The sequence below is a fragment of the Telopea speciosissima genome, chromosome 3 (assembly GCF_018873765.1).
Source record: "Telopea speciosissima isolate NSW1024214 ecotype Mountain lineage chromosome 3, Tspe_v1, whole genome shotgun sequence".
NCBI lineage: Eukaryota > Viridiplantae > Streptophyta > Magnoliopsida > Proteales > Proteaceae > Telopea > Telopea speciosissima.
The window spans coordinates 9,990,166-10,008,330 of NC_057918.1; the positions used below are offsets into that span (position 1 = coordinate 9,990,166).

Genomic DNA, 18,165 nt, shown 5'->3' on the forward strand with positions numbered 1-18,165 from the left:
AACATATATCAAGTAAAAGAAAAGAAAATTTTAGAGTTCATATATCTGCTAATTGCACTAGTTCAAACTTGTAGAAACATTCTATCTTCACATAAAACCTTGACTTCCCTTCTCCATCCTCTTTTTATCTACGATCCTGTATCCCTATTGGTATGAAAACACTGATATGCTCTAGTGAGGTTTGGTTCAGCAATTTGTTGATCTACCAATACTCAGAAAAATGGTTCCCCAAACATATCAGGGAATTCCCACAACATCTGGTTGTCTTGATCCAATATCGTTGTCAGGAATGAATTATCAGATGACAAAGAGTCATCAAAGATGTTGCTAGCTTCCTCTCCAACTCTTCCTGGATTACTCTGGCCTATGTTAACCAGTGCATCATAATCCATGTCTGCAACAACACTGAAATTATCGTTACTTTCAACAATTAATTGGCTTTGCTGCATCTCATTATGTACTTGTGTTAGGCTTGAAGACCCTTGAAAGCATTGCTGTGGCTGATCAGGAGGAAGAGACACATCTTCTAGAAGGAATTCACTCCAATTGAAGGGTGGGAATGGTGTTGTCTGAAGTGGAAGAGATTGTTGGCAAGGAAAGGGTGTTGGTGAACTCACTCTTACGGTAGTGGAAAAGGAAGATGATGATGATGATGATCCTTCACTAAAGAAAATGGGTTCAATTATGTCTTGGTTGCTGCACTTTGTTGCTTCTTTAACTAGTTTTATGGCCTGAAGCTCACCCAGAAGGTCCCAAGAGTAGTTGCTATTGCTAGTGTAGTCTGACAGGCCATCTTCCATTGGTTCCATCTTTGGAGCTCTCATAGCTGTCATCAAGTGGCTTGTGATGTTTGAAATGCCATTAACTGAAGATGCTTCTGGTTTGGGCGTGAATGCATTCCTCAAGTCTCTATTGAGGGATCCAATATGGTTTCCAGCTTTCGGGAAACAACCAATTTTACCATAGTCAGTTAGGATTTCTGAAAAAGGCTTGTGAGTGACAGGATCGATTCCCATCTGTTGGAGCTTCTTTCTCAGCTTTGTGTTCCAGAAGTTTTTAATGTCATTGTCTGTTCTTCCTGGCAACTGGGCTGCTATTAGAGACCACCTGCACCAAAGAAGTACGGGAGTTTAGAGAGAGAGAGAGAGAGCCATTTATCCTTCCTTCAGTAACAAACAGTATGCTATGCATCATTTTCTGTTAAGTTTGTTACGATCTGCTCAGACATGTGTGACAAGTTTTTGCTGCTTCTGAATGACATGCTTAAGGAGGAAATATGTGGTTAATGGTGCTCAATATCAGGACCATACATATAGTTCACCTACTAATCCATCAGACCCTTCATTTGATGCAGCTCATGGCTGGGGGTGGTTCTTTATCGATAACCATTACTAATACAGCCTCATTAACTACCTAAACAGGAGGAGATTTGGATGAAAGGTGATACAGTAAACCAACCATCAAGAAAAGGATCTCTTTCAGTTATCCTGAGCAGAAGTATGTTTGTAGGGACATTAGCTGAATAACAAAGAAGCCATGCTACCAGATGTTTACCAAGAACACTTCTTATGGAACTTGGAAGAAAAGACACAGAAAACACATCAGAAACCTGAACCTACCCTTGACCCAAAAACTACAATAGGTGTTGCTTGACATTCTCCTTTTCTCAGATGACAACTACAAACTCTCAACCAAATTCAAAGAACAGAAAATGACCAACATTAGCAACAGGGAAGGAAAATAAAATAAAATGCAGTACTGTGTGGAAGAAAGGGGGAAAAAGAAAAAGAAAACAAATAATTCCAGAAAGTAATGGACAATTAGAAGTAATCCACCTGCTTCCTATGGCTTTATGAAGTCTGACAATCAATTTTTCTTCTTGAGGTGTGAAGGTATCATGCTTGAGATCTGGCCTCAGGTAATTAGTCCACCTAAGCCTACAACTCTTCCCGCATCGTTTAAGTCCTATAGATTTAAGATCATACAAGCATGAATCCACTTTTGCAAGATAAGACTAAATTGGTTAATCTGGATGTTCCAAAAACTATATATATTTCATGTAAACCCTTATCATCAAGAATTAAAGACCTTCTAACCTGCTTTTTTTGGTACCAATGTCCAGTTACCTGTACCATACATCGATACATAAGCGAGTATCTTTGCATCCTCCTCTGCAGTCCAAAGACCCCTTTTCACATTCGACTTATCGCAACATGATGGTTTCCCCATCTCATCCAAAATGGTGTAAGTTTATGTCAGGAAACCTAAAGTTTAAGGAGAGAAGGAAACAAATGTAGTGCTGATGCAATTTCAGAACTCTTTTGTACAAGTATGGAGGCATGAAAAGTGTGGGGTTCATTCCCATTTAACTATATTTGCATGATTAGTGTCATCCTCTCAAAAACGGTTTGAGATGGAATATCAAATAGTAATGCTTCTCCTCCCAATCCTCACACTTCGTATGCTTGGTTCCCTAGAGCACTGAGTCAGGTTCAAGATGGGTGAATTATTCGGTTAAGCATTGATCTAACCAAACCAATAATGGGATTGTTTATATCAATTGGTGTGTGGTGTGTGAATGGTGGAAGCTCTTCCTAACTCAGGGAGTAATCAGAATAACAAGAACATTCATTAATTAAACAAATAATACTGCGAATTCTGTTGCAGTTATTGACACCTAGTTTGCATGAATAGTAGTAGAGCATGTAGTTTACATTGGCCAACCCTTTGGTGCTGTCACCACAGTGATAAAAGGCCATTAATTGTTATAACAGTTTCTGTAAGCTCATATATCAGCTTATTTCAGATTTTGAGAAGTATTATAATGCTCTTTATACTGGTATCATAATAATTTGTAAATACTCATTCACTTTTATCACTAAATCCAAATTATCCACTTTGCATTTTGATCTGTTATAAAAAACCAGACAATATGTAGAAGATTCTCATATACTTTGCAAGCAACAACCAAATTCTTAACTCCACTGATTTGTTAGTTGATGGAACTATGAGCTCAGCCAAGTAAGATTATTAGACTTGTTCCTGAGTACTGGATCAGGGCTTTAAAAGGGTTGCTCTGATTCTGATTTCTGAGTGCTGTGGTCCTTGGCAGAGGTTTTCTACACAACCTTTCCCACACACACAGCTCCTCGGAAAATCACTCAAAGGTCTGCCCTCTGGTATTCTTCCGAATCTTCCCACCAGAAGTTTATCTAATCAACAAATCTAATTCTCTAAGCACCGTTCAGCTTCAAAAACCCATTTGTCATCTCACCTATTCCTCTGCAGCTTCAGCTTCTGCAATGAACTTACATTGGCTTAGAGATTCTGGTAATTCAAAAAGCCTAACTTATTAGCTCGAATCCAAGAGAGAGAAGTTTTCGGAGCCTCAATTAGTCAATTGATCTTTTTGGTTTCTAGTGCTCCATTTCCGAGAGCCATTGGAAGATGATTTTGAAGCATCCATGTTGATAGGTTACTGGGGCTGTATTTCCAATGTTTTCAAGAATGCATACCGAGTTGATAATGCATCCAAGAAATCATACCAAACATAGCCTTAATATCAAACAATCCACTATACAATTTTAATCGCTTTCGAAGTATATCAGTTTAATTTATTCTTTTTTAGCAACAATTTAGAGTTAAGATCTTCGGAATACAGTCTCTCGACAAAGCAGGGGGTAAGGTTTTATACGTTATGACCCTCCCCAGACCCTCACAGTGGATAAACACTCCTGCAATAGGTACACCTTTTATTTAATCTTCAGGGATATGGGTGCTAGAGACAACAAAATGTTGAGGTTTGAGAAGATGAATTAACAAATATACCTTAAATAAATAGTTTGTCTAAATGTTTAAGATCCATGGGTGAAAAAAATAAGGCTGTGTTTGGTCCTTTCTTAGAATCCTAAAATACATTCCAGTAGCCAATCTTAAACATTTTGACTATGTAGAGAATTTTAATCCAGGTTGACGCATTCTCTAGTGTGAGCAATGCTTATACTCTCATTTTGAAGTTCTCTTTTTTGTTGGAAATTTGAAGTTAACAATGAGAGACTTTGAAGTTGTGAAATGGGAAAAAAATCTTATGGGCTTTTCAAATCCCATATTGACCCATTAAGAATTTGAAGTTGTGAAATGGGAAAAAAAATCTATAACCACATCCAAAAGTGTATCAAATGGCATGTTTTGGTGGACAGGTAAACCCCTAGATCTCCTGTTCATATGTCAGGTTTCACCTTAAATAGAGTTTGCCAAATGGCAAAATAGAGCTTCAAAATTTCAGGATTATAATTCATGGGAGTGGTCGGAGTACAATAAATATAAATGGGGTGGGATAAATGCAAATGCATGGGAGAAGTATATGATTAAATTTGAGTCTGACACTCAGCAAATAGCCCATCCAGGCCCTCCACTATCTATCTAACGGTTGGAGTTACCTTCATCATTGTCACGTTGCAAAATTTTGTAAACTCAAAGAAAAACTCCTCCCCCTGTTGACAAAGGTGTGAAATACCCTTCTTAGGTGGAATAAGAGGGTCAGATCCCATGGCTGACGAGATTTTCTCTTCACCACGGGTGAAAGAAAACTCGGTCCACTGAAAATAGAAACAACCGAATCTATAAACAATGGATTAATTCAATCTATGCCATAAAATAAAAGATATGGAGAGTACAGTGCAGCAACGAAAAACACGAAATTATTTCCAAAAAAGGAAAAAAATAAAAGCGCAAAATAGAAACCATGAAAATGGAAGAAAAAAAAGAGGGGGGGAGGGGGAACTACACCAGTGTCTATATGGCGGCATATGCATGGGACTAGGGTCCTTGCCCAAATCCCTGTCTCAAAACAGGTCAAAATCTATTTGGAAATGCAGGTTTAGTTTCAGCTCAGCTAGATCCATATTCATCAGAACCTCTTTGTATTTTTATTCCAGTAAGCACTTCTTTCATGGACTACGTTCTCAAAGGCACAGAGAGCTCTCGTGATTCAAAAGTTTAATCTGTCAGGTCCTCACGATCAATGTTATATACAACTAAGGAAGTAATCCCTACTCAATCATACAGAACTCTTGGTGAGTTAATACCAGTGGCTTAACAAACCTTGCAACTCTCCTACAAAATCCAAGTAATCCCTACTTATCATACAGAACTCTTGGGTGAATTTAGACCTGCGACTTAGCAAACCTTGCAACTCCTCCTACAAAATCCATAGGACTTTTCAGAGCCCACCATATAATGAGGGTTCTTTTCACACTCCCCAGTTGCAGCCCATTGGGAGCAATTCTCATTCTCATCAACACATTCTCCACTTCTTGAGTGCTTTGGTCTATCAAAGGACCTCACATGAATCCACTTTGTCGCAGACCACTTCTCCCCTTTAATGACAGGGCAGCTCCCATGCAAGCTGCTTTGATCAGTTGTTGCATCAGTATGAAGGTTGAAGAACAGCAATGCGTCGCCCTTCTTGGGTTTCACTGGCAAATGAACCCATGCAGGAGTTAGCAGATATTTATTTTGAACCCTCATGTCTCCTCACCAATCATTTACGCTATGACGAACTGAGATGGTATTATAAAAGTAAGCTGCAAAAACAAATGGGTATGTTCTATAAATAATAGTTGATTTAGATATCCTTGCTCCTGTGAATTTATGTCCTCAATGCTAACATAGACTGACAGTCAACTTGAAAGAGAGCATCTTCAACATTGATTGACATTGAAACTAATGCATAAAACTAAAGGGCCTGCATCTCAAGAAAAATAAAGACTTCTGGCATATTGTCTCAGTTACCAAGCCGGACATTTTCAGGCACATCCCTAGTCACCCATGCTCGACATTGCTGAGTATTGTTCCACTAAGCATCATGATATATGTTCTTCAATAATCCCCTGGTTAGATGTCATCAACTTTATATCCCCAGCTGGATTAGCTTAAGCCTCTTCATCATATTCTCTTTTGGGATGATTTAAAACTTGTACGCCATTACAGTAGCCTCAGTTTAGGGTTTTTTTTTTGGGGGGGGGGGGTAGATTGCTTTAATTTTTTAATGGGAAAAGGTTCTCTGAGCCTCCGGGGCAGGTTAAGGCTGTTAAGGTAGTCTATCTCTCTCCTCACATGAAATGACCTGACTGCCCTCCTATGTACATCTTAATCAACTGTAGGATAATTTAAAGAGATTCTCATTTTCAAAAAAGAGCTCTTCAAGATTAGATGGGCAATACACACATCCACAAGAAATTGTTTGAACATCAAGGCTGCATAACAATACCTGCATAGCCATTTTTGGCACAGTCAGACCAGGAATCATCCTTTGGTTGAGCCCTTTTAGCCTGCAAATAGAAATTGTTGTTTAATTAGATCAAGCAAAACACAAAAAGAAAGGCAAACCACCCCAAAAAAGGAGGTGGGTATCAGAAAGCTACAAGGACATGCCCTACCTCTGAGTTGGGGAATATAGTCTCCCCACCCTTCTCAACATTAGACAAGTACATAAGTACTGTCGCAACTCGGTGGCCTCCGAGTTCCTGATTGGCCTTGTCATGAAAATAATCAAAATGTGCTTCATACTTTTCGCCATTTTCATAATGCAGTATCTGCATTGACTCCCCATTTTCTGTTCACCACAGCCTCAGGGTAAGATTGTATACTATTTCCCCCTTTTAGGGGGGAGGGTGTTTGGAAGAAGAAGAAGAAACATGGTATAGAATTACCTGGAGGAAGGAAGCTCCAAGCAGCAATCCTTGCCTCAATGCTCTTCACAATTTCATCCTACAAATGCAAAAGACAACGAATAAACTTTTCAAGCTTTCAAAAGTTTAGAGCCAAGTCAACTATCCACAAACAATTAGAACAAGAAGAATTGATAGCCTGAGCACATACTCCAATAGAAAGCTCGTAGAGGCAATGATATCATTCCAGTCAGTAATTTATTAGATTAAAAGCGGAGGGGTGAGGGCAGACATACAGGGTTAGTGTTACACATTAGCTTCATCATGGATGCGCAGCACCATTCTAAAAAAGATCAAAGAAAAGCATTTCTGGAATACAACATCAATTGTCTATCAGATGGTGCGAAGAGTTCCTTCACTTGCCACGTTTCCTAATATACGACATTGATAAATCCCCCTGCCCCTAAACTGCTATTTTGTAGTAGGAGGTCCGCTGTAAAATTAGATTCCCAGGTAACCTTCTACGAAAAATGTCCGAGGCATGAAGAAATTGCACCAAGATGTACAAGCCCTAAAACAGCTAATGATCAATTTGAAAAACAGCTGAAGATCGTGCACTCACTCTGTGATCTAATGACCTCCTTTACATCCCTTCAAATTTTCCCTTGGAAGTGCTTATTGGATGCTCATGGCACTAGATATATAATATAGAGAAGTTAAAAGATTTGATTTACCATTTTTAAATTGTTCCTCTTGATTTCTACCATGCAGCACAAAGCCACAGACACTAGTGGCTTTCTAATTACCTTTCTAATTACCAAAAAGGAGGTGTGTCCCCCTACGACAGGATGTTGAGATAGCTAGGCAAAAGAAGAAGAAAAATCAAGATCTGAGAACATGAAGTTCCTTCTTCATGAGAGTAAATTTGCAGTAAAGATTTGTCAGCAATTCATCTTTACCTATTGATGTCAACTATAAAGTGAAACTGTTAATTCTAGTTTCCAGCTCGACTGCTCTACTCAAATTCTAATTCCTCAAATAAAATTAACGGGATGCTTTTCCAAAACATCACTCAACAAAGCTTTTACACTGATACTGCTTTCTCCTGCAATTGGCCAAAAAAAAATTAACCATTTTTTGTTGGCTGTAATCAAGTCTTTTGCTGGCTCATAATCAAATAATTCTCATGATCAAATCATCGTCATTGGTAATAGCAAAAATATACTCTTAGACATAACATTGTCTACAAGAGACAGAGAAGTCAAAGGAATAGGCAGGGGAGCACCTGGCAAAAATTCAAAACTATAACTATCCAGCTTATTGTCCATAGCATGTCCAAAATCTTTTCATATGACAAATACAGCCTCTCATCTCAGATCATTTTTCTACTGAAGCATCAGGAGTTCTGAGAAAACCATACCCTTTGCAATTGAAGGCTCATTGTCCAGTTCCCCACCTATCTAATAGATCGGGGCATAACATACTCATGTGAAATGACTCATTTAACATAAAAAATAAATACTCTGTCCATAATCCAAGACATGGATAAATAATGCAATCATCTCAATGACAAAACAGTTTTTCTCTTTTAATGCTTCAGTCAGTCAAAACTGAACTGAAGTCTCATGGTTGAAACACAGATCAAAATTTACTCAGGATGGCTTTAAAGACAAAACACATTTTTTTTTTAAAATAATCTCAAGAACCTTGTACAAGAACTGAAAATGGAGATGCAGCTCTTCACAACCTCATGGTACAAATCAAATTTAATGCGCTTGTTTGAATTTATGACAAAGAAAGAGGAGTCTTTTCTCTTATCCCCAGTAATCAATCTTACATCCATGATTTGTGTATCAAAAGAGGTAAAAACTTAATTGACAATAACACTTGATAGAGGCCTCACAGTGGTCGGATTAAATGTCATTGGAAATGACTAGAATAAGGCCATAGAGAAACAGCAATTTAATGCTGACTCTAGCCTCTAAGTGGATACCGTCTCCTAGCCTAATGGCATTGGTTTTCTTATGAACAGAGGGAACCGAAATACAAAATATTATGCAACAAGTGGTTCATTCTTTCATCAGCCAGCTAGAGCATTTGAGAAAAATGAAGCCCAAATAGGGAATTTCTCCTTCAGAAAGACAAGAAGATATTGATATTTAAGTCATGAAAAATGAAATTTTAAAGAAATAGAGAAAATCGGAGAGAAGGGAATTCCTTCAATCCTAGCCCTCCATTTGAATTCTTTTCATGAGAGCCCAAAATATGAGGCCAAATGCCATAAAAATGCTACAAAATGATAAAGATGTCGGAATGATTGAGACCTGGTCAGAAATTATGCTAGGGTCATCACTCATTCCCAATTTGCAGCCAGTGTGTTGTGTTATTTGTGGGAGGAAGCCCTAATAAGTGAATTTACTCCAAGTGTCTCATTCTGAAGGGAGATGCTCAAAGTTACAACAGTCATCCAAAATTAGAGATGTGGTGGACACATTGTGTGTTCAATAAGTTAATGAGAAACTGGAAAATCTTAAGCGATTAAGGTCTCACAAATGTTCCTTGTTATTTTCAGTGTACTGGTGATCAACATTGTTAGCTGAATCTAGTCCTAGTCTGGAGAGATAGAACTTGAGACAGCTTATGATATTGATGTCGAGTACTTCTCTCCCTGTATGAGTGAATAAAATGGAGTACAAAGTACTGAACCATCCCCCCCCCCCCGGCTTCTCCAACCGACACCCCGAGGGGGGAGGGAAGGAGGGAAGTATAGCCAGTCACATCATGCATATTCTGGAAAATCTTAAGCGATTAAGGTCTCACAAAAGTTCCTTGTTATTTTCAGTGTACTGGTGATCGAAATTGTTAGCTGAATCTAGTCTTAGTCTGGAGAAATAGAACTTGAGAAAGCTTATGATATTGATGTCGAGTACTTCTCTCCCTGTATGAGTGCATAAAATGGAGTACGAAGTATAGAACCATCCCTCCCCCCTCTCCAACCGACACCCCGAGCGGGGAGGGAAGGAGGGAAGTATAGCCAGTCACATCATGTATATTGTTGAGTTTCTAGGGGTATTTTAGTCTTATTGTTTTTTTGTTATTTTTCTGTTATTTGTGCAGGGTATAGGGGTATTTTTGTCTCCATGTATTTTTTTTTATGCATAAGTAATATAAATAGAGGGAGAGGAGGCCTCCCACGATTTGGCTGCTTCTCTCTCTCTTTGCTCTATCTTTCTTCCTCTCATCTCTCTTTCTCTTTGTTTTTGCCTTGATCTGGTTGCAGGATCCTGGTATTGTAACACATCTCTTATAATGTGTCAAAGGCTTCTCTTCTTGTTTAACTACCCAGATATCCCATGACCTATAACAGGACAATTCTTTCATCAATTTTTTTAGTTAACAATTCTTTCATCAATTTACTACCACTTAGAGTAAGGTACGTTGGTTGAATAATTAAAACTGATTGCCTAGATGATTTAGCTGAAGCTATAGAAGGAGATAATAGCAACCTCGCTTCACCACCATTCTCCCCCCCCCCCCACTCCTCTTCTCTCCAAACCAGGCCAACATGCCAATGATAAAATCAATCATCTTTTCTGTAACATCTCTCTCGTTCAAGTTATGGAGCTTTGCCTATTATCTTGTAGCAAAATTTGGCCATAGCATTAGCATTCTTTCCCACCATGACTTTGTGATTCAAATTTAAATTAAAAGAAAGCCCGATTTCATCTCCAAATCAAAGAAGGTGGCAAAACCGAGGCATCAAAGATTAGAGGGAAAAGCCACAGACCTGTTCTTTACGAAGAAACATGCCGGAGCTCGTCCGAACTTCGTTCATAATACTCTTACCCGACTCATTATCCGCCACCATCGATTTCTCCAGCTTATATCTCGCCTATATCCCAGAAGTAAACGATCAAACAACAAATTCGCGTCAAAGGTGTCATGAATCAAATGATACTTCCTGCCCACAGTAGAAGGTATACATGGTGAGGTGAAAAGAACAGGAAATCGTCTCATACCAGATTAATGAGGTGGTCACACTCCTCCTCTGACAGAAATCCCTCAGATAAGAAAGCCCTGCAGAGCTCCAAAAAAAAATTAGCAAAGTAACGAGATAAATAACCAGGTTCAATCCAGACTAAATAGAAGAAAAGAAGCATATGTAAATAAGTAGAGAGAAAGAGGGTACAAGAAAGAGAAGAAGAAGACCTGGGATTCCAAGACAGTTGGGTAACTCGTCTGGGATTAAAACCAGCAAAAGTAGCAGCTTTCTTCAATTGAAGAACCGATCCATCACTGAAAAATAACAAGAAAATCAAATTGGAAAGAGATGAAGAGAGACGAGGAGATAAGAGAGAAAGGAAGGGTTACGTTTTATTTTCGCCCGACCACGTTGGAACTCGAAGGGATGCACGAGAGATGCTGGGGAATGAGAAGAGAAAGAAAAGAGACAAAAAAAGGAAAACCCGAAAGGCCATTAAGATTGGTCTCTGCGAGAAAAAGATAAAAGACTATAAGCCCACAAAATTTCTTCCCCAGAAAAGATATATTTTTAATCCCCAAATCCCTCTTCGGTGAAGCAGGATAGTCGATCAGGCGAATCCCAAAAACAGAACAGAAAAGAAAAACTGAAATACCAGTTAGGGGAAAGAAAGTATCGCTGCTGAAAGCTTGGCGGTTGCCAGCCTTCGAGAAGAGGTGAAATGAAAGCAGTGAAGAGACGAAGAAGACGGTCCTTCCATCATACTCCAGAAGTAGAGTACACGGCAAGGGGTGTGAAAAATGAGACGGCACTGATAAAATGGTAAAGCATGGTATCAACTATGGACAACTGCACGTACGTGCAGGTGAACGTATGTATATCTGAGAGGCAAGCACATGTTCCTTTTGTTTCCATAAATACCCCTCTTTCCTTTGTTAATGGCAAAAATGGGATAGGCTGTTGCGTCTCACATGTATGTGCACCTGTACGTACGTGCAGAGGAACCAGTTTATCTAAATTTAAAATTATACCAAAATTGAAATAGAAATCATATCAAATATCATTATTTCAATTTATGATGCTATGAAATTGAAATAAAACTTATACCAAAACAGCCTTAAAAAATCAGGAGATAATTTTCCTGGTTGTCGCCTCCAGTTCCCCAGTGCCTGTAATAAGGGGGGAGTGGGGGTGCACAATGATCACCCTACCCCTACCCAAAAATTCTGCTTGAGTGGGGTCCATCCCCCCTTATTGTAAGCATTGGAGGAATTGGGCCCCATAGAGAATTAGAGGAGATAATTTTCCTGGTATCAAGTACTAGTTCTAAATCGATACCTCTTAGGAACGAGTTAATGACCCAAAGACTCCTATTATGATACCAATTAGAAAAAAACGCAACCTGATTAAGTAGCCCACATGGTTCTACGCCTAGACACAGAAGCACATGAAAGTATCGCATTGTCCCCATTGAAAGGCCAAAGTCCTACCCAAGGCAATGTGCGCTCACTCCCATTGGCCAAAGCGTGTGCAGGCTTTAGAGGCCCAGGCAGTGATCTCTTTCCCAAAATATATATATTTATTTATGTTTCACTCACGATTTTAGGTATTGGTATCGAATCGTCTGTATCACTATCGGCTGATTAGTATCAACATGGCCATGACCGATGGTGTTACGTAACCGATACGGATTGGCTGATATAATACAACATTCAGGAAAAAATGTTGTTTTGTTCCTGAATCTGCTTCATACAATCGATACATATCGGTCGGTATCAATATTATTGGTGACTATTGATTAATACCGGTGTCAATACTGTGAACTATAAATCCTTGGTTTCACTTAGGATTTGACGTTGACTGTTATTAGATCAGACCCGTATTAGGCATGGTTTTATATATCGGTATCAGTATCAGTGTGGTATCAACAGTATCAATATCGTAACCGATACCGTGATCCATATCAGTTGTATCAGATTATTTCGCTCTCAAAGATCATTAAATAGTTTTTAAGAATAAAATAAGGGGTAACAAAGTAAAAGGCAACAAGTTTATTGAGACCTCATGGGATGTGAATAAGAAAATCCCATTACAACTACCCAACTCACAGGTTTATAATCAATCTTCACTGCATCTATTTCTATAGCTGGATCATTGACTCAATTCCAAAACCCAATTTTTTTGGAGTAAAAAGCAAAATCGAGCTGTTGTCCACAATAAACTTAAAAGAGTGGATCTAGCAAGACCCACAGGAGCATGAAGATTCATATTTCCTTTGTAAACACTTGAAGGCAAGCTTACCCAAAATGATCCAATTAGTTTCCACAGTACAGTAATAATCTTCTTCCTCACAGTATAATTTTCAGACAAAAAAACATGGAATATAGAGGTTTTTTCTAGCAAGCAAGTACCCCCATAATAGTGATTTTTTTTTTCAAGAGTGTATACTGGAATTGAGTTCTACTCTCTATAGTAGGGAGATGGTGAGGAAAGAGTTTTAAGGATGTGACACCGGAAGGTTTGATACTCTGTGGACTGATTTTATAAAGGATTGTTAAGATCTCCTGGGGCTTCCAAATATGCACTTGGTTCTGCTTGTGGCCGGTACACACACACAGCAGCAGACTGTCCTTAGTGCCTGTAGATTGTTGTTCCTTATGTTTTGTAATTGGGCCTAAAGTCAACTAAAAAAAAAATTACAAAACTTACTCCCGCCAAAATTCTCTAGAAAAATTCAAAATCTAGATATGGCCCTGAAGAGCTATCAGAATCTGTAGCTCCATTGTCATTTTGGGGCTTGGATGACCTAATTGTTTGATTAACAAAAGACAGATCAACTGGCTTAGGAATATCTGGAGGGTGAGTGCTACGAATGAGAGCCCAGTTGACATTTTCAAAGAAGGGGTGTTTCTTTATCTCTGTGGCACCCCTTTTGTATCCTAATCTCTGTTGTGGATCCTTTACAAGCAAACTCTTGATCAAATCCTTAGCAGCAAAACTCACATTTGATCCATCTGGAAACTTCAGTGACTGCCCAACTACGTTGAATAACGTCTCACGGTTACCATTTCCCCTGAATGGTGTCCTCCCATGAAGCAGTTCATACAGGAAGATGCCAAACGTCCACCAATCCACAGCACTTCCATGGCCATTTCCCTTGATTATTTCAGGAGCTAAGTATTCATGGGTTCCTACAAAAGACATTGAGTGGGCAGCAGTTGGCTCTGCAATGAGGACCGGAAGAGAATTTGTACGAGCCAGACTTAAACTGTCAGACATGGCCTTCCTTGCCTTTGAAGTGAAAAGACGAGGTCTAAAACATGACTGCTGCAAACAAGCAGGCTCCACACAAGCTGATAATTTGCATGCTGGATCATTGCATACTGGCTGAATACAATAGGATGAGATCCTACGGGATGATTCTGTACCGGACTTGATTAGGGTAGGACTCACATAACACTTCAATGATAAATCAAAATCTGAAAGCATGATATGGCCATCTTCCCTGACTAAGACATTTTCAGGCTTTAAGTCCCTGTAAACCACCCCCAACATGTGTAGATACTCTAGGGCAAGGAGAACTTCTGAAGCATAAAACCTGAAAACAACAAGAAAGTGGTCATGGAACCATATACCCAGTTAAAAATTACCGAAAAAAAGGTGTCAGGAAAACATCAAGAAGACCTATTGCTGGCAACATGAAGATTCTTATTGCTTAATTGCTTTAATTATAACATAATTAAAAAGGTCGTTGAATACCCGCACTGTAGTTTATAAATCTATCTAATTATTGAATCAATGTGACAAATTCTGAATCAGGAGAATTTTGCTGAACAACAATGGTAACTCTTTAAGATATCAACCAGGAAGGGAATCCCGAATTTGTTTAGATTGTTTTTATTAATTTGTAAACGATCAATTAATTAGTTATAATATCGACTTCATCCAATCACCAACCTGCAACCCTTTTCTCATATGGAATACAAATATACCATGCAATTATTCTATAATCTTCCTCTTTTCGGTTGGGCTGGAGCCTCTGTACCGGAGTTGTTTGGCTCCCAAATTTTCTTATGTCCATCCTGTTTACATCCTCTCCATAAATTAAAGCTACAATGCCACATTATGCTGTAATTCCACTCATTAAAACCCTAAAAATATTTATGAACTAACACATTATTTAAGTTGCAGGAGAAGTAAGTCAATAAAAATCTATGAATTAACACATCATTTCAGTTGCAGGAGATGGGAAGTAAGTTAACATAAACCCAAAATAACAGAGGATATGAGATTTTTATAGTACAATACTAACCGCGCTGCTTGCTCTGAGAAGTGCTTTCCCGGCTGCCGTTGCCGTAGTGTATGAAGATCCCCTCCACTGCAGAACTCCATAAGCAAGCAAGAGAATTTCTCCGTCTCAAAATGGGAGTAAAGAGTTGGAAGAAAAGGGTGATCTAACAAACCCAAAATATCCCTTTCGGTTTGAGCCCTCAACAATTTCTTCCTTCCGGCTAACAATGCTTTATCCATCACCTTCATCGCAAACAAACAGCCCATCCCTCTAAGCTCCGCCAAATACACACTCCCAATGTCTCCACAACCAAGCTTCTTCAAAAGCCTAAAATGACCCAAACCCAAAGTACCATCTTTGACCTTCAGACACTGAATTGCATCCCATCGTAGATCATTACCCTTATGGGGTTTGCTAGGGCAAAAGGTTCTGCAACTAGCCTCGTTACCATCAATGCTACTACAGTAGCTCGCAGAGCTCAAGCTGCTGCTGTTCTCAGTTTCTACACATTCCAAGAACTCCCCATTTTTATTGGAATCGGAAGCACTGCACTCGCTTCGTTTCCCGTCAAGACAACCATCACTGATCTTACTAGTATTTATAGAACTGTTACTCGAACCAGTAACAGTGCTACTAGTGGTACTACTACTATTGTCCAAGCTAAGCTCCTTTAAATTGATACTGATGCTCGTCGGAACACTAACAGACTCGGCATCGGCATCACCATCACCGGCAACAACGACACGATTATTATCGACCATGTCTCCTTTCTCAAAGGGAGATTAGAGTCCCACCACCCACGCACACCAAGTGTTAGGTAAAAAGTTTAGGACAAAAAGCTTGGTTAAAAGGGACGGATAATAAGAGAAAAGAGAGAGAGAGTGGTCAAGTGGGAAAGGGGGTGTGGTCGAGGCGGTCAAAGACAGCGAGAGAGGCGCGGGCGCAAACTTGACTGGGCATAGGGAACAGGGGAAGATTAACTCAAAATCCAAAAGAAGAGGTGAAAAGGGTTAATTTCAAATTTCAAAAGAGAGGGAGAGAGACGGAGAGAGATAGGCGAGGTGAGAGACCCAATGTTTGAGCCGGACTTCCGGTCATATCTATCTCTAAACGCTGTCCTAGAAGTGTGGCAGCTTGAAGACAAACAAACACCTTCAGAGAGCGACAGCGTCTCGGGAATCGGGAGTTACGAACCACGACAAAACTTTAAAAGCTTCTTTAATCTCCGTTAACCCACAGAGAGACTGATATAGACCAGAGGTTCTAAACTAAATTCCAAAACACATGAAAGCAGAATTAAACAAAATGCATCCAACGGTTCCAATCCTACTATGTCCCGCATCTAATTTATGGAGAATCCATTGGATCTCTGAGTTTAATGAATTGGTGGGCCACATCTTTGCATTGAATGGCTGGTCCCAAGATTGTAAGTTGTAACTGTTTGGTAAATCAGATTTTTTCCATCGATTAAAAGCAAAAAAAAAATGGAATATTCTCTCGATTCCGTAGTACATTAGTCATAGAGAGAGAGTTGATGCTCCTGTTGACCTCTCAGGGACAAAAACATTTTGGATTATCTATCTTTCTTTCGCGTTCTTTCTTCATCATTGATGATGTGATTGGACTCTGGATTTTTTTCTCTTCTGGTAAAAGACTCTGATCATTACCTTCCACCACATTATATGAGGTCCAAAATATATAAGGTCATATTTTATTTTTTGTTTCATGGGTGAAGAGATTCACTTACCCATGGTGGTGAACGAAACTGGGTCCACTATTAGGCCATTAGGGAGGGTCATTCACTGGTTGTTTTTGAATTTTGTTCTGAAAATTTTTATTTGAAGTTAGACAGTAAAATCTTCCTCATAAAATTGGAAACCTCTTGACGACTCCCTTTTGTGGCCTTAGATAGATTACAAATACTTTATTATGCATCTAAGGATCCCATGTGTCTATATCCTTAAATGTTTTTTGTTTTTTATCACAATGGTATGGTAGGGATTGCACAATTCAAATTTTTAGTCATAATGAAATTTTATGTAATTATTATAATTTTACCATGTTAAATAAGGGCAAAAGTTTTCCTTCGCTCATTTCTCCACAGGTGAAGTGATGACCAAGTGATTGGACTATTCTCATAAATATACTCCCATCCCTTATATAACTGGTGTCCTCGAGCCTACCCTCCTTTGATAATTTAACACCACTGATTCTCATGATGAAAGATAACATGGATGAAGGAAAAGTTGGTCCTTAAATGGCATAGAAATATCGAAGATCATATAATTATATTCTACATCATATATATCTTACTTTTTATAAATAAATATTGAAAAAAAAATTAGGATTAAGTTTCCCTCCATCCATTGAGGATGATTCATCCACCATGGGTTTTAGTATGTTTTAAAATACCCACACGATATCCTTTTCTACCCTCTCCCGTCCCATGGTGAATGGGATCACCATAGGTAGAAAGAAAAAGATTTGGAGAAAGTTTTCATATACGGCTGTGAGAGGGTCTTTTACAAAGAGTTAGAAGAATCATAACACCCCACCCATTAATTAATGCTTTGAAACTCCCACCCTCTCACATACACGGTTTACATGATCGTGTATGAAAACTTTTCCCAAAAGATTTTACTCTTTTTCATATAAAGTTTTCCAAAAGAAAGATTAACATCTACAATTTTACATGAAAAAAAAAAAAGTCTCTATTCCTATTTTCTGTCCAAAATTTTTGGTTTGTATTGTAGTGTCTCAATAAACCATTAAAAAACCACCAGCTTTATTGGCTCTATATGATCCTCTTTATTATCTTTTCTTAATTCGGTTTTTCATTTCTTATCTTTCTTTCTTTCTTTGAGTTTTTGGAGGATACATTGTTTTGGACAAAGTTTTCCCAGGGAAAATTCAGTTATCATTTTAAATTTAGCTCGTCTCCAGGGAGCCCTGCACGTCCAGGGTGCTGCCAACCATTGGGCTGTGCCACACACATCCCTAGGCTTGCGCTGAAATGTGTGCGATACAACTCAACCGCTGGATACCCCCTGGGCATTGGGCTCCCTGGAGACGATTCTAATCCTATCATCCTAGGGTTTATTTGCAAGCCCCTATTAGGTTTTAATATGTTCCCCAAAATACCTTCCGGATATTTTTATTTGCATCTGAACCCACTTAGGTGAGCAAAAGTTTTTCATTTTATCGTGGCTGAAGGAAAACTA

General features: G+C 38.9%; 3 protein-coding genes across 3 annotated transcripts; all 3 read right to left on the reverse strand.

Annotated features, from left to right (window-relative positions):
• Positions 1-58: 58 nt before the first annotated feature.
• On the reverse strand, positions 59-2,284 carry LOC122654541 (transcription factor MYB35-like). Its single transcript, XM_043848665.1, has 3 exons — positions 2,097-2,284; positions 1,836-1,965; positions 59-1,107 (listed from the first exon to the last, which is right to left on the reverse strand). Exons 1-3 carry the CDS (start codon positions 2,227-2,229, stop codon positions 213-215), a joined length of 1,158 nt encoding a protein of 385 aa, XP_043704600.1. The 5' UTR covers positions 2,230-2,284; the 3' UTR covers positions 59-212.
• Positions 2,285-4,905: 2,621 nt separating this feature from the next.
• On the reverse strand, positions 4,906-11,149 carry LOC122654543 (probable prolyl 4-hydroxylase 7). The gene is made up of 9 exons (XM_043848667.1): positions 11,043-11,149; positions 10,881-10,967; positions 10,691-10,748; positions 10,459-10,563; positions 6,714-6,771; positions 6,441-6,616; positions 6,272-6,332; positions 5,143-5,477; positions 4,906-5,058 (listed from the first exon to the last, which is right to left on the reverse strand). The coding sequence occupies exons 1-8, from the start codon at positions 11,147-11,149 to the stop codon at positions 5,179-5,181; spliced, it is 951 nt and encodes a 316-aa protein (XP_043704602.1). The 3' UTR covers positions 4,906-5,058; positions 5,143-5,178.
• Positions 11,150-13,332: 2,183 nt separating this feature from the next.
• Positions 13,333-15,815, reverse strand: LOC122654535 (serine/threonine-protein kinase D6PK). The gene is made up of 2 exons (XM_043848660.1): positions 14,966-15,815; positions 13,333-14,251 (listed from the first exon to the last, which is right to left on the reverse strand). The coding sequence occupies exons 1-2, from the start codon at positions 15,703-15,705 to the stop codon at positions 13,378-13,380; spliced, it is 1,614 nt and encodes a 537-aa protein (XP_043704595.1). The 5' UTR covers positions 15,706-15,815; the 3' UTR covers positions 13,333-13,377.
• Positions 15,816-18,165: the final 2,350 nt, after the last annotated feature.